The sequence below is a fragment of the Haemaphysalis longicornis genome, unplaced genomic scaffold (assembly GCF_048455015.1).
Source record: "Haemaphysalis longicornis isolate Haplotype H1 unplaced genomic scaffold, Haemaphysalis longicornis Haplotype H1 scaffold_2, whole genome shotgun sequence".
Classification (NCBI taxonomy): domain Eukaryota; kingdom Metazoa; phylum Arthropoda; class Arachnida; order Ixodida; family Ixodidae; genus Haemaphysalis; species Haemaphysalis longicornis.
The window spans coordinates 10,361,278-10,378,462 of record NW_027526295.1 but is presented as its reverse complement, the minus strand read 5'-3'; the positions used below and the strand labels follow the sequence as shown (position 1 = coordinate 10,378,462).

The 17,185-nt window shown below is 48.1% G+C and overlaps 1 protein-coding gene across 3 annotated transcripts in view; it reads right to left on the bottom strand.

Annotated features, from left to right (window-relative positions):
* LOC144168741 (uncharacterized) overlaps positions 1 to 17,185 on the bottom strand; it is a 96,126-nt gene that overhangs the window by 21,036 nt on the left and 57,905 nt on the right. For all 3 annotated transcript variants that reach the window (XM_077697692.1, XM_077697691.1, XM_077697690.1), the window contains exon 4: positions 16,003 to 16,206. In XM_077697692.1, coding sequence (XP_077553818.1) covers positions 16,003 to 16,206 — 204 coding nt within the window. The remainder of the gene's footprint in view (positions 1 to 16,002; positions 16,207 to 17,185) is intronic.

The window sequence follows — 17,185 nt, the reverse complement described above, 5'->3', positions numbered from 1 at the left end:
CCCTGAGTAGTATGCAAAGCAGCCATGGGGTCGATTCAAGTGCCCATTAGTTTTCAGTTCGTCGTTTCCGGTAGGTTGAGGTACGTAGCTACCGTTATATTTACAGTTTGGTTTCCATGGTAACTACCACACTTTTCACTTACCGGAACTACGATATGGGAAATTGCGTTGAGCCCATGGCTGTTTCGCATACTACTCAGGGTTTCCCTACGGGAAGATGGTGTAATTTTATTAGATGCGACGGGGCTATGTCCCTCCACTGTCGTTGCTGCGCCGTCCACACCCCCACTACGCATGCTCGGCTTGCTGAACGACCGGTAGTGTCGCACCCTTTAATGGCTCCTGGAGCGACAGTATTACCGGTGTCTTCCTGGGCCGGCCCGAGATCAGCCGAGCATGCGCAGTGGGTGGGCATAGCCCCGACCATGAGATGCTGGAGCGACAGTGTTGCGGGTGTCTTCCAGGGCCGGCACGAGACGAGCACGCTTCCCCTTAAAGGGCTCTTGGAGCGGCAGTGTTGTCGGTGTCTTTCTGGGCTGGAGGATGGACGGACGACGGACGACGGAGCCGAGAGCAAGAGATGCTTTGCATCTAAAATTGGTCCAAGTAGGGAGCCTTGAGGGACGCCCGATGCAACTTTTGCTAAAGCAGAAGACTGATCGCTTACTGAAGCAAACTAGTAACGATGGAAAAACATGTAATTCAATTTATGATTGTACTACGCATATTAAGCCGGCTAAGCTTCATCAATAGACGAGCATGAGGAACTTTATCACATTTTTGTATAACGTTTTGATAAATTTTTCTGAACTTTTTATAAACTTTCTGCAATAGCTGTTGTAGGACCTGCTCTGTCACTTATTCAAAGCTACGCATCACAGCAGACTGTGTTTCACAAAACTTTTCAAACTTTAAAACAACAAACAAAGGCATGCCGCAGGTAACTATACTTGGTCCTCTCCTCTACTTGATATACATCAATGACCTGCCTAATTGTGTTTCCCTCTCCGAACCCTCCTTGTACGCCGCCGATACTACAATATTAGCTACTTACAAATGTCTTAACTGCCTGAACGAAATAATTTTAACATTAACCACATTTTGCTATGGTGCCGCCAAAACTGTTTGCATATTAACGCATCTAAAACAATGTTCATGATCTTCAATTCGAGTCGGCGGCACCTTACACATGAACCAATAATAAGTATTAGCAATCATACCGTTCAAGTAGTCAACCAATGCATGTTTCTTCGAATTGTTCTTGACAGCCATTTCAAATATGCTCAGCATATCCCATATTTAAAGACGAAAGCTGCTCATGGCATCAGTATATTACTCAAATCACGCCTTTTAGAGTGGGCTTGGTGGCACCGCCCGGAGCACAATGCTTACGCCAGTACTCCTCCTTGTACAGGTTCTGCTGGGTGCTCAGGAAAACGGCCATGGCGAATTCTCGGCGCCTGCTGGTCACGTGGCATCGGTTACCAGTGTGACACCGCATCGTCGATGGCCTCGTGCTATTCTGGTGTTGCCTACGTCATCGCAGCTATCGCGGCCACACGTGGACACCGTATCTACTGCCTGCCTATCGGAACAACCCTTCGGCCATCCAGCGACATCTGCAACGTCCACGGAGCAGCATAAAAGGCAGCACATGTCACGCGCGCACTTCAGTGGGCTTGGTGGCACCGCCCGGAGCACAATGCTTACGCCAGTACTCCTCCTTGTACAGGTTCTGCTGGGTGCTCAGGAAAACGGCCATGGCGAATTCTCGGCGCCTGCTGGTCACGTGGCATCGGTTACCAGTGTGAAACCGCATCGTCGATGGCCTCGTGCTATTCTGGTGTTGCCTACGTCATCGCAGCTATCGCGGCCACACGTGGACACCGTATCTACTGCCTGCCTATCGGAACAACCCTTCGGCCATCCAGCGACATCTGCAACGTCCACGGAGCAGCATAAAAGGCAGCACATGTCCCGCGCGCACTTCAGTGGGCTTGGTGGCACCGCCCGGAGCACAATGCTTACGCCAGTACTCCTCCTTGTACAGGTTGGTAAAAAGTCGCAGCACGGTTGCTCTGTTAAAAGCAACTGCTTGTGTTTTGTGGTGCTGCCGAGCCCCCGGTGTGTTAGTGCTTCTTGTCTTGAGTGCTTAAGGGTGATTTGTTTATTGCTGAAACTTAGTGGTGATGTTGAAGAAAATCCTGGTCCTCTGGACCAGGATTCTGGTTCTCTGGACTCTGGTCCTCTGGACAAACTGACCAAAGCGATATCAGCAATTCAAGAGACGCAGCTCTCATTCAATGCAGCATTGAAAGACCTGCAGAAGAGGCTCTCAGAGGTTGAAACTGGGCTATCGGCACTTAAGAACTCGAACGACAAAGTAAGGAAATGTGAAGAATCCGTTAACGCAGAATGTAAAGAAGTCGCCCAACTGAATAAGAAGGTAGATGACCTAGAGAACAGAAGCCGTAGAAATAACATCGTAATTTTTGGCCTAGATGAGTCCGTAGACGAAAAAAATGCCGATCTAGAGCAGCGCGTCACGAAAAATATATTGCATGATATGCTAGGTGTTCAAGTAAAATCCATAGAACGTGTCCACCGCATTGGAAAGAAACATAACGAAAAACAGCGACCTGTAATTCTTCGATTCTACGACTTCACAGAAAAAATGAGTGTCCTTCGAAACTGCTCTAACTTAAAAGGAAAGAAGTCGAGTATATCTATTTCTGAGGACTTCTCAAGGCCAGTTAGATTACTGCGCAGTAAATTATGGCAATCCGCTAAAACTAATCGCGATAAAGGCGACAAGGTGACACTTGTCTTCGACAAGCTGAAAGTGAACGACGACTTGTTCATATGGAATTCCGCCGAAAATAAGAGGGTATTGTTGACCCAAGCACGGCCCTATGAAGCTATTTCTACCGCCAGACCGAATGCATGACAGAACCAAGCAAAAGTGCCGCTGTGTGTACTATCGTTCAATGCTAGAAGCATAGTTAATAAGACGGATAAGCTGGAAGCAGTTTTGCTGATGTACAACCCTGATATAGTCGTAATCACAGAGACATGGTTGCACGCAGGTATTCATGACTCGGAAATTGTGCCTGCAACGTATGCCCTTCTGCGTTCAGATCGGGATGGCCGTGGTGGTGGTGTGGCTATAGCGATAAAACATGGAATACACTTTCATAAAGAAATAGGTATACCGAATCATGAAAGCATCTGGTGCACGCTTAAAATAAACGATTCATCTGTGTTGATAGGTGGCATTTACCGGCGTCCTAACGCCTCTGTTGATTACCTTACCCAACTTCACGACTTCCTAAATACCATTATAACTGATAGAACAAAATTATTACTCACGGGTGATTTCAATCTACCAGGTATTAACTGGACAAACTTTTCAACGAGTACTAAGGAGGCAGCTAGCTGCCAATTACTACTAAACACAGTATTTAGTTTTTCATTATCGCAGTTAGTCCAACAGCCGACACGTATCCAGGGAAGTTCTTCTTCAGTTCTCGACTTGGCGCTTGTATCGCAATCTGTGAACTCCGAAATTAGCCTGGAAGAGGGAATATCTGACCACAAAATGCTACTGATAAAGTTATATTTTCAAGGTCCTAGATTAAGAAGTAATAGTTGTAACTCAAAAACAGTGGTTAAAATATATAATCGAGCTGATGATGCAAGCATAGTTGATTATTTCGAAAAAATTTGGGACTGTTTTCCTACCAATAGTTGTGACAACGTAAATGCTTTGTGGCAGAAATTGAAACATGCAATACTATACTGTGAAGAGCATTTCATTCCTTCCAAAATGAAGAGAACGAAGCGTGAAACACCCTGGATAACGCGTGAAATAATTCATCTTAAACGAAAAATACAACGAATGCGCAACCGCAAAGATAACTCCGCAACCATCCGTCAGCTCTCTAGTGAATTGCTCACTAAGCTCAAAAACGCTAGAACATACTTTTTTTCAACTACCCTAATAAGCTTCATGAATAATGAGCCTCAAAAATTTTGGCGCTATTTGTCAAAACGCGATCACACTGTCGATAAAATGGAGGTGAATGGAACTGTTGTTCAGGATGCCCGTGTTATTGCCAACTCTTTTAACGCATTTTTTCAGTCAGTATTCTCGCGAACGCCAGTGCCAAACCGCAACATATGTTATCAGGAGCCAGCGATGCCGGACATCGTGATTACAGAACCAGGCATTCTTAACTTATTACTGAACATTGACACCAAAAAATCTGTGGGCGCTGATAATATTCCGAACTCATTCTTACGACGATATGCAGAACAGTTAGCACCGTTTATATGCTTCATCTTTAGAACGTCGCTGTTAACTGCGTCGCTTCCGCTCGATTGGCTCTGCGCTAAAATAAAACCCACTCTTAAGGACGGGAATAAGCTTCTAATAGAAAACTACAGGCCGATATCATTAACAAGCTGCTGCTGCAAACTCTTAGAACACATCATTAATAAAGCGATTATGGAATATCTAGAAACAAACAATCTACTTTACCAAAGACAGCATGGTTTCCGGAGAGGGCTCTCGACGGTAACGCAGCTGCTTGAAATTACGCATGACTTTTCATCGGCAATTAATTCCAATCTACAAACAGATGCAATACTAATTGATTTATCGAAGGCATTCGACCGCGTGCCCCATTGCAAATTAATTGGTAAACTGAAAGCAATCGGCATTAATTCCCAAATAGTCTCATGGATATCAGCTTACCTCCATGGACGAAGCCAATATGTAGAAATCAAAAATATCAAATCAGACCATCTTGATGTTTTCTCAGGTGTACCTCAAGGATCCGTTCTAGGACCTATACTCTTTCTTGTTTATGTCAACGATATACATGAGTGCATTGAACCGGGAGTAACACTTAGGTTGTTCGCAGACGACTGTATAATCTACACGACTGTGCGGACTACTGAAGATCAAACTAAACTAGATTCCTCTCTAGCTAATATTTCTGCCTGGTGCACAAAATGGGGGATGCAAATTAATGTAACCAAAACTAAATGTATCACTATAACACAGAAAAGACAGCATCTATGCTTTAATTACAATCTATCAGGCCATACCTTAGTTCAAACGGACAGTGTCAAATACCTAGGAGTAACATTTACTAAGAACTTAAAATGGAATGTACATGTAGAAAACATATCAGCTAAGGCATTTCGGCAGTTGGGATTTTTGCGGCGAAAACTTAAAGCGGCTCCCCCTAAAGCAAAACTCGCAGCATATTTGACGCTTGTACGTCCAATCCTTGAATATGCCAGTGTCGTATGGAATCCTCACCAAGCCTACCTCATCGATAAATTAGAACACATACAAAATATGGCCCTCCGCTTCATTTACTCAAAATACTCACGGCACGAAAGCGTAACGGCACTCCGCAATCAAGCGAGCATACCCACCTTAATAAACCGTCGACGAGTTGCATCGTTAAAGTTCATCTATCTCCTTTATCACGGCAAAGTAAACATAGATAAAGAAGTCTACCTCCGACCACCTTTTCACCACTCGCGAAGAACCAACCATAGCTGTCCAATCAGGCCTTTCCTCCCCCGTAATAATACTTTCAAGTTTTCTTACTTTCCACTGACCATAGAAACATGGAACACCTTGCCAAGTGAAGCCGTTGAAGCTGGTTCTGTAGATAACTTCGTTGCAAAAATCGAGTCACTGTGTAATTATGAGTGTCATTGAAAATCTGTGAACATGTGAAATTGTGAATCTGCCCTGTCCTTATTGTCTGTCCTGAATTACCTGTATCAATGTGTATTTCAAAGTGTCATATTTTTTTTTTATATTTGCAATGTACCACTCCTGTATGAGCCTTTAATTAGGCTTACAGTATGTATAAATAAATAAATAAATAAATATACTTTACTTTCCATTTACTATGCATTTATTCATAGCAATTTTACGTACTGCTTATCTTCATGGGGTAAGACGTACTACATTTGATGCCATTGCAACATATCCAAAATCAGGACATTCTCATATTAACTTTTAGTGCATTCCGCCCCCATGATTCTTCAGTGCTTCGGTGGTTGAGTATATTATCTATCAATGAATTATTCAAATATAACCTGATAATCTTGTTTAAAGGAGCAATGACACGAAAAGTTTATGTTACACTTTTATTGCTTTATCGATGCTTAATGGTCTGGCGAACCTGAAACAGCACTTCAAATATATCAGCGCGCGATGGTTAATTACATTGAATGGCCTGAAAATCGTTTGTTTCAAATTCCCGCGCTTTCATCCCGAACGGCGCATATGACAGAATCCCGGCCTGACCTCACCGCTATGCGCGGACGTCACGGCACCCGCTTGAGAGGGTGTTGCTCCCGCTCGCCGCTTGTGGGGCAACGCGCGTGAAGTGACGTCACGAGTTTTTGACGAGCGCTTTCGCGTCACTTCTTTTGCCTTTACGGGGTCATGTCTAGCTGATGTCCATTAGCTGAGTGCCGCTCCGCGCGCTGCTCCATCAGCGCAATAATTGAGATCCAATTAAACTATGTTCTTCGCGTGGCAGGCCGCTCATATTTCAGCCAGGGTATTCTGTTGAGTGAAGGAAGCGAACTGTGCAATAATATTAACGCCGAAAATTGGTGTCGATGCTCCTTTAAAGGAGCCATGAAGGCAAAATGCAAGTTTGTGTTATTCGAAAGATTTCGTGTTTTATAGTGCCCCTAGCGCTTGTCCGAATGCAAACGATGCTTTATTCACTTCGAAATTAATCAAATTAGGTAAAAATTTTGATTTTCCCGCTCAAAAGTGCGTTTTCGTGGTCCCAAATGACATCACAGGAACCGACCGCTCTGCAGCCTAGGTTCCCTTGATTCACGCATCCGCCGTACAGGGTGGAGACACGTATGCGCTGGCGCCGCCATTTTGGTCCACTCGCTCGCTGCAGAAACAAGTCATTGTATCAAAACCGCGCTAAAATTATCGCCGCAACGGGGTTAACTGGCGAAGTTTGAATCATCTTATCTGTTTTGTGTTGCTGGGTCTCGTGGGAAAGAGAACAACGCGTTGTGCACATTGACCCAACTGCAGCTGCACGGGACCGTTAAAAGGGTGTCCCACCCTGTACGTTGGCGCTGGCACTGAGGTACTCGCGCGTTTGTTAACGTTACTGAACCTAGGTGGCGCCACCATACCGTGGCGTGTTGTTTTCTGCCTTTTTTTCGTTCTGGGAGAAAATGGTTTCGTGAAACATAGTGCTCGCTCGGCAAATATGTTCACGTAAGACACCGTCGCGTCAATCAATCGGCCAGCGTCGTCTGAGACAACCCCAAAGCCCCGCAGTTCTGTGCAGCTAAACAAGCATAGTGCGCGCAGTACCAACAACAGCAGTACGAAGCGGTGCTTATATGTTTACATGTGCTTTCGTAACTTACACTTACCACCATTCCTACGCCTTTAAAAAGAATGTGCCCTAAATTTAAGCGCAAATAGCTCGTTCGGCAAGCTTGTAAGCTCTGCCTAATTTGCGTTTACTTTCGCCGGCCTCCGCCAATCGTAGAACTGGCTCGAATGACGTCATAGGTTCTGTTGCGGGAAATGAGCTAGTGGGTCTCATGGCCATTCCCTTTTTTCCTAATTATGTAGCTTATTTGAGCGAAGTTTACGTTAAAAGTGGTGTCAGTATGATTCTAACGAGGTAATCTTTTGAATGAACGAAACTTGTATTTTCTCTTATGGCTCCTTTAAATCATTACATATCATGGTGCCACTGAATTTTTTCACTCGGTCAAGTCTTGTTAACTTAAATTCCAATAGGTTTGCCTCCAATCATAATTTGCTCTTACCTATTTCACACTATAGTTATAGAAAACAAACTGCCCACTTCGCCGTTCTCGTGTTTTGGAATTCCCTGCCAACTAACGTTAAAGTGCCGTCGTCGTTGCATGTATTTAAAAGAGGTCTTCTTGAATTTTTCTACAGTCGTAACCACATTGGCACCTATTATAGTCAATATCCAACTGCCTGTCTCCTGTTACCCTCGAATATGTGTTAATTTTGTTGATTTATTTGATCTACTGCAATTTTTTATGTACCATTGACTATGCGCTTACTCACAGGAGGTCCCCTTCTAGCCCTTGCCACTAGGACCTCCTTCTGTATTGTCACTCATGCATAGATATCGTCATATTAGAGTGCAAGCACAACCCCAGCCTCCCCCCTCTTCCATCCCCCCTTCCCACCCCTGAGCTGTGGGAGAACCTGGTTGCCAGCAGTGATCTGGACGTCCAGACACTTTTGGCCTCCAGAGCGATGGCTGCCGGCTCATCACATGGCTTCCTGGAATAAGGAACCACTCTCACTTCACCGCCTGAATAAAATGTTTTTCACTCACTCACTTATCGATGAACAAATAAAATCTGTTTCTGATTCTGATCGATTTACCAAAGGGCGACCTTACGTGGAATAAACAAATGATGAGCAGTCAAGCCATCGTCGTGAATGCGAAAACAGGCGCCTTCTCTTGCTGCGGTTCCTGTTGATGGTTAGGACGATGATGGGCGGTGCACCTCCGTTTTCGCGGATATTTCCCAGCACTACACCTAGTGCAAACACCACCAAGAACTACATTGTCGTACACTACTGCTTTCCTTGTATGTCGTGTCTACACCAACGGACCTGTACTCAGTGTTAAGAATAATCTGTCTATGCGCGTGAACGTGTGAACACGGTGCGCGGGCTTCGACAACGCGCCGAAATACTTTCCTACATAGCATCGATGCTGGGACGGGAGAACCTAGATCTTGTAACATGAAAAGTACGGCGCGGCCAGAACCCCTTCGATTGGCCGTTTCCGGCGGCTGACTCATCGCTCTGTAAGAGTTGTTGTTTGTGTGCGCCCGTGGACCCCTCCTTTCCATCCCGATCTCCTGTACTCCTCTCACGGGACCCGTGAAAAACGTGTGCATCTGTACTTCTTTGTGCAGTGCGCAAAGCGCTGGATGGCCATGAACCGTTGGCACTTTTGTGTATGAATTCTCGTGTCCTTCGGTGAGTCGAGCTAGTCCGCTCCGGGCTCTCGTCAAGAGCGTTGACATGCTGTAAGCTCACCGGCGGCCTGCTGTTCATGTACTATCGCTACTGTCGAGTCGCGATGAATTGAACAAGTAAAGTTATGCTCTTGGCCCTTTGTCGTCAGCACCGAGGCAGCTCTCCTGCTCGGCGCTTGTCAATCACGCAACCACTACATGACGCAGGCGACGTAGGTCGGTTCTGTGATGCCTTCGCCAATGTAACAAAAGTCTCTTCATGCGGCGAAATGGCTGAATAAAAAAATTGGCCGCGTATCTACTCCTTAGGCTGAACCACAGCCCTGGTCCAGCCTAGGCTGTCCCAGCGCGTATCTCGACCGGCTGTCCTGGCTGGCTGTAGAAAAAAGCGCAGGGCCGGCCGTAATGTCACTTGCGCTGCATGGCTGTTTGCGCGATCCGCCGGCAAGCGCACTGTCATTTGCGGCGGAGCTATTTTAAACGCTTATAACTAGTTAGAAGCGCGTTTCATAGGGCCACCATGCAGTCACGTCCCAGTTGGTTGGGTGGTACCTCTACTGCACGTTCAAAGTGAATTTGGTCGAGGTGAAATTTCAGTGCAGTGGGCCTTTGTAGATTTTCGTTCTACCTACCAGCCAGGTGGCGACAGAAAGCGCAGTTCACAAGGAGCGCGAGAGACATGCCAAAACAGGCAGCTTGGACCGCGATCGACGTGCTGGCGGTCAGACAGGACCGGCTTCGGCATTGTGCCATCGCCTGGCAGGGCTCACGACGTGCGATCTACCACGCAGATAATTTTACCGCCGTAGGGTCGCACACAATTAGAGCCCCAGTGGAAAAAACAAAGTAACTGCAAAAGCTCCTCGGAACGCCTCAAGGAAGCGCTGCTGAGAAATATTGAGTGGGCGTGTCGTAGCATTTGGCCCCAGCAAAACGGCAATATCTACGCATTAATCCTGTTCAGACATGGGGCGCTGTCATCGCACCTGGAGCACTCGACGTCATGTCCCATGCACGAGGTCCCTCCTAACTTTTCAGCCCTGTTCCTCCTGCCTCTTCTCTCATAAATGTCGCACTACGAGGAGTGGTGTTCCTGGGTGTGCCAACAGGACTAGCAATACCCGTTTCCGCTAATAGCGACAAGTTCGATTGGCCGAGCTTCTCACCCGCAGTAACGAAGAGAAGAAGCAGAAGGCACAGAGGGCCAAAAATGGCGATAACAATGACATCGCGGTACAACCACGGTCCGCATGGGGCGATATGAATAAGGTGGCGCCACCAGCGACTGTAGGGGCCATCTCGTGACGGTGCGTGAAATGAGCGCACTACCTTCCACACGAGACTTCTTCGAATGTCATCGGTGCACTCTTAAAAAAAAGGTCGGCGCACTTACTAACAGAACACTAATCAGTTACTTGTCCCAGTATTGACTAGGTACGTAGTTGCTTTTACTAACTGGTCATGCATGACCTAGTAAAAAGAAACGGCCCATCTCCCCGCGAGGGGGACTCGAGTAAATGCGTCGCATAGGGGGTGGGTGTATTGCGTTAACGTTTAGTGTTTTGGGGAGTTGGTGGTAGTGAATGCGTTGTATCAGCAGCTTCTTGACGTAGTTTGAATGAGTCAAGGATATAAGGCGCGTTCGTAGCCTTTCATTGTGTGTCGGTTTTGTGGCACAGTGGGAAGACCACCATGTACCTCGCGTTCCGCCCACAGGTAGTGAATGCGTTGTATCAGCAGCTTCTTGACGTAGTTTGAATGAGTCAAGGATATAAGGCGCGTTCGTAGCCTTCCATTCTGTGTCGGCTTTGTGGCGCAGTGGGTAGAGCACCATGTACCTTGCGTTCCGTCCGCAGGGTCGTGGGATCGAAACCAGGCGCCGGCGGTAAGTATTATTTTTTTATATAGTGTAGGGGGAGGGGTGTGGACCTGTTGTTGAGAGCGAGGAGGGTAGCGTGATGCGGGAAAGGAGGAGTGGGGGAGAGGGCGCACCTGGAACGGCTGTTGCGGACGCCGAGGCACGCCGACAACGCCGGGTGACATCGTGAGTTAAAGAAATGCTCTGCATTTAAAAGATACGCGTAACAATGTGCATCTGCTGAGTGCTCAGCGCGACATAGACACATTCAACACGCACATATCCCACGTGAACAATGTACAAATGAATTGAGCGAGAAAGCGAGCGAGTATTACTTAGTTACCCTAGAAATACATCTGCTCTTCTTGCTTTTATTGCCAGCAGCGGAAAGTCCCCTGAGGGAGTCGGTGGGCCTGTCGTCAAAATCAAATATTTTAGCGATAATTTTAGAATTATGCATTTTAATGTGATTTTAATGCATTTTAACAAGGCAGCATGTGGATTTGCAAAAACTTTTGAATCGTGATTTGGTGTGGAAAAAGAGCTGTAGTTATTATGTTCAGTATTTCATAGAATTTGTTACTTCAGTGCATGTTAGTATCAAACCAGCAGCAGTTACTAAGTGCATGGTCTCGGTTCCACACCACACTTAGTGGTAGGACCTACCTACCGTTCAGGGGGGTAGTAAACTCCATAAGGAGTTAGTAAATACAGCCGTTACTACCCTTTTACGAGCTTTTTGTTAAGAGTGTGTGGTTTACACGGCAACTGCCTTTCTGCCGTCTGCATCAACAGCAGCAGCCTTGCCGCCCACAGCCTTGCGGCGCAGCAGGCGAGAGAGATCCGGAGGAACGGGATGGAACGAGCCAAGCCAACGCAGCTCTGAGGGACGCAAAGAGCCAGTTGGTCTGACAGCCGAGAAGCTGGAGCTGCGATGCTTCACGCGGCCTGTTTTTCAAGAGCAGTTGAGGAATAAGTGCAGTCGTATAACGCGCAAATTGTACCACGTAAAAAGTGAGTGAAGCTCGTCACGACGCCATTCCTAACACAACGTGCATGAGCAAGCAATACCGTCACACCGAAAGCACGCGCAAGGCGTGACGGCCCAGGCAAATTTGGACACTACACGAAACACGCTTCACGAACTCCCGCGGAACAGGCCGACGTAGGCCAGCAGCGCCTTCCCACAGCGAGAGGAGTATGAGGGCGAAATCCTTATATGTATGTTCCAAGCGTTGCGAGGTGCACATAATCGTTCAGTTCCAAAAATACCAAAAAAGAGCACGGCGGCGCGCCCAGACAGGAAAACAGCAGCAGTGGAAGAGGGTACATCGCTGCTGCTTGTGCGTTTGTAAGACTAAAGTTTATCAGAAAAAATTCACCCGCATTTCCCCGAAGGGGAGCATGGGGAAGTGCGAATGCACGGGTGATGCGAAGGAACTTTGGCCAATCGCCCTAAGTGGGTATGTGGTGGGGTCGCTTTCGCACTTAAAAACTCTTCTTGGCCAATTGCCCTAAGTGGGTATGTGGTGCGGACGGACGGACGGCGGTGGACGCGTGATTCAGGGTCGCTTAAGAAGTGCATTCGCACTTAAAAACTTCATCCGCTATTATCAACGGCTCAACATATAGTATTAGGGGGTTTGAAAAAATACCCAGTTTAATAGAAACGTTCCGAGGCAACAGAGATTTCTCGTACGATGTCAGAATGCGTGTCCTTCGCTTCTGTTCGGTTTAAAAATATCTGCAGCGCGAAAAGAAACAAGGACACAGAAAGACGACGGGACGAGCACTGATTTCCAACTGAATTTAATATGAGAACTTTTACACCTTTTATACGCACTATTCATGTTAACACCACTAAAAAATAATACAAGATAGAACAACAACAGCAACAAAAAACAAACGTATAATATCTGATAGAACACCACCACATCAACACGCCTTCACGCACTTGGCCCAATCTACACAGACACCAAGTTATGTCATAACCGATGTACACCGCGTGTTGGAAAGGAAATTAATCTGTCTTTGGACAAGATGATCGACGCCCGGCTCACATATTTACTACCCTGCCTTTCAATTTCGTCGGCTTTATTTATTTCTGCCGTAGTTTCTTTCTCGGTGTCCTCGTTTCTTTTCGAACTGTAGCTATTTTAAAATGAACTACCAACTCGCCCAATGTCTTGCGTCGCATTAACACACCGCCAGCAACCTGAAAAATCAGCAATACTATGCCGCTCATAAAGAATACTTTAATAATTGCACTCGCGACAAGGCAGGTATCCGAACGTTCGTGGCTTACACAAACCCAAAAGCAGCGGATTCGGCCACTGCTACCGGCTGCGACCGGCAACGTAACCAACGCGCCGTGTAGTCCAACACTGCCCTTTGGAAGCTGTTACGCCCGGCCTGCCGCGCCAGCACAGCGGCGATGAAGCATATCAGATAGGGCGGTGGGGGCAATGCGAACGCGCCCGCTGAACACCTCTCTTTGGTTCCCACCTAAGGCCCGTGTAGTTACAGTGGCCTTATTCCCACCGGTGCTCGTACGCGGCACAGCGTTGCAGCTCGGCCACCGATCCCGTGCTCCGTTTGCTTCTCCACGGACCTGTACATCCTGTTGCAGCAGTTTTTTGTATCGTGCAGCGGAACATAACATTTGGCTTCGCTTAAGCACACATATTATTTCACTTGGGCTTGTGACTCTGCTGAAGCCTTAGAATTATGGCGAATTCCATTGGGCGAACAGGAGCAAGTGGAGCGAGCAGCCAGAGCAGCACACGGGAGTAACGGGGACGTGTGCTTTCGTTCCGCGAATGAAACATTCGCGCTGCTCCGGGAGCAGTGAAAAGAGGGGGAGGGCGAGATGTCAAGAGTTATGTGACCAAACGTTTCCCGCGCTCGCTTCCCGGAGCATTTCGCGCGCTCGTGATGTCCGCACGAAGTTATTCCTCGCCAGTTTTGCCAGATACGTGCCGATGGTTTTGTGTCTGCCTTCCGCATGGCGACGAATGAAGAAGCCGAGCGGATGTTCATGTTCATGATAAAGGGGTCACCATCGTGTTCCCCAAAAATTAGCTGCGGACGATAACAGCGTCCGCCGTCTTTTCCAGATACGACTCTAGACCTTCGGTCGCTGCTCCGGCGGGGTGAACAGGTGCTCGAACATAAACTCATGCAATGTCAAATCGTTGTCGTCGTCGCTGCTGCTGCTGTCCGATGATGAGCTTGCGCTTGAATATGTGGTGCTTTCATCATCTAAAAGTAGCAGCAATTCCTCGTCCAGACGGCCGCGCTTAGCTGCTGCCGTAGGCAATGAGCGACTACCGCGGCTGCTGGATTCCGCCATTTTTCCTCCGCCACCCGGGGATAAAACCAGAAGTGACGCAAAAGAAGTCATACGACTTCCTCGGCGTTCCCTGTTACTCCGCCGCTGGCGACGGAGCACCTAGAACTGCTCTCGGCTGCTCTCGGCGCCAAAAAAGTGCTCCTAATCGACCAATGAAACACAACGCCCCTGCTCCTGCCCGACCACTGGAAGACGCCAGAACTCGCGAGAGCACTTTGGGTGCAGTTAGAAGTGCTCCTGTTCGCCCAATGGAAAGCGCTATTAGAAACCCGCAAATTGGAGCCTCGCAGCGAAACCTGCGGCAGTGCCGTTCCCGCAAGTTATATGCAATCCTGCCGTCTAGGCCTCCGCAGTTCGCCGCGGCTTCAGAACAGAAAATAAAAGCTGTGTATTTTCCGTGTTTATCGAAGTCAACTTGAGTACTGCATAAAACTTGGGCGAAATTTCAAAGAAGGAAGGACGAAGCTTTCGTCACGTGAATGCAGGCTGATTTCTAAAATGGAACCCTGTCCAACTTCAAGCTGTGTTGATTTCCATGCATGCAACTTCAACGGGGTAATGTTACGCAGGCACTACAGGAGCGTTTCTCCTAATAATGCACACTCCATATTCCCAATGCGTGACCTTCTGGGGAAAATCCTACCACCACTTGGGTACGCTTGCAATGCGTAGTGCAATGCAGGCAGCAGTGGGGACACCTGATCGACTGAAACAAACCCGTGTTTTATGTACCTCAGCTAAAAAAACGAACAAATGAGAACGTGCGTTTATGAGCATATTGATGCTGCACCTCCTATTTATTCAGTAGACTACTTAACATTGACCCAAATCTTGTCAAGTTGGGGATACATTTCCATGCTCTTAGGAACGGAGCTGGGCCGCAGCTTGGGAATTTTCACGTTTTAAAGACAACACGTCTTCTTTTACGACGAAATCGCCACTTCGAACATCGCCTGTGGCTTTAAAATGTTTTTCACAGACAGCGACGCGTTTAGAACTTCCTGCTTCCTGTCGCGGTATTGCACCCATGCCCTTCCGCTGGTCGGCCTGTACAAAACGACGAGAACGCATCGCTCGTACGTCTAGCCGAAGCGACATACCGGCGCGCAGCAAGTTTTTGCCATTTTCGCCCACTGTTTCTGCACATATAATCAAAAACGTCGCATCTGGAAATCATTTGGAAGTAGCAAAAGAAACTTCCCATGCCGCCGCACCCTATAGGACGCACAGCGCCACGCAGGCCCATCGCTTCCAGCTGCAGCGCCACCGCGCGGCCGCTGCGGCAACGTATGAACCCCTCCCGTTGCGTTACGCCTGAGTTTCGTGAACAGAAAAACACTGAATTCAAGAGTCTGGTGTTTTCTCCAGCATGTCTGCTGAGGGAGTTTCTCCTAGCAATGCAGCATCGGAACTCCCTTTCGCCTTGGTAGCGCCCATGGGCGGGCTTTTAACGGCCGTAACCCTATAATAGCCTAGCTACCGAATTCTACATTGCATTCTCAGACTGACCTACGCCTTATATCTTCACTACTGTCTTTTCGCGCAAAAACTAGACCCTTGTCAACACAAATCTCAAGGACCGTGAGATCTGCGTCAGTCCTCTTGTACATGTGGCGTTTCAGTGCGCGTTAGAAACATAGGAGCCATGACTGTGGGGGATTCATGTGTGGGCCGGCGGTGGGTGTGCGCACTTCATCGGCGCTTTCTGCAGCGTTGTCCCCGAAGCCACACTCACCGGAGCACGGCCGAGACGGCGAAGGCGGTGCGTATCATGCGCATGGGCTGCAACCTCATGACAGCGTTGAGAGCCGCCTGCGCTGCAGGTCTCATCAGCTGCGACGCGGATGACGCAGGAGGCCGCGACGCCGCTGCCCGACGGCCGCGAGGGCGGCGGTGCAACAGCTTCTCCAGGTTCACGTACTGCCTCGTCTCGATCAGGCTGCGAGGAGAAAGAGGGGCCGAGAACATGCGGTCCCCGGGAAGGGTTGTCTAGACGAAACCTATAGCCCTCTCGCTATGGGCCCCCGCTTTCAAACTCTGCTTCCACCTGATCACAAACATCAGCGGGTGCGTCACTGAGGCGGCGACACCCACAGTTGGCGGTTTGTACCCTTGAGTTACCCAGGTGCAAGGTGTCACCCATGGAAGTAAAGAGGCCCCAGTGGTCACAAACATATTGGGAAATGTGTGCAGGATGCCACGCGGCTTTTTCGCGCTCTCAGGACAGCACTGGCAACGGTGTCGTAGCAATGACGTGCAACGCCGGTCCACCGGCTCTTACGTCACGGCGCTGCCCAGACACTATCCAGCGGAGGGCAGGCGTATACGACGGTGGTGGCAACCAAAGGCGGAAGATGGGGCGAGTGAGTTCGAAATACACGCAAAAAAAAAAAAAATTAGCGTCTTTCCACTCTGTGAAGGAGGATGACCTGCAAAGCTCGACGCAGTCCAAGGAGTGCACAAAACAAAACACGTTTATCGTAATTTGCGATAGAGAATACTTCCTAGCCCATTGGCTGTATGAACCCTTGAAAGATCCGAGCTTTGTTCTTGCAGATAAACATGGAACTGCCTGTGGCCCTCCCGCGTCGTAAATATCTGACTGTGTAGGGCCGGGTTCAGACTGTTGCCGCAACTGTCGTAATAACTTTAAAGAAAGACGTCATTTCACGTCTGCAGCCAACCGAACTACGTTACATGCCACTTTTTTACGTGCATAGATTACTTTTTGCGTCAGTAGTCTGAACATAGCCTAACACACAAACCCAATCTGCTTCACCACTGACTCCGGACATGTCCCATTGGGCCGTTTGACGTCCGCGTTTAAATCTCGTACCAGCACAACGGACATGCCATCCATCAGTACGGACATGAAACCTATAGCTGCGCGTGCGCGCCCCACGTCCTCCCTCCCACTA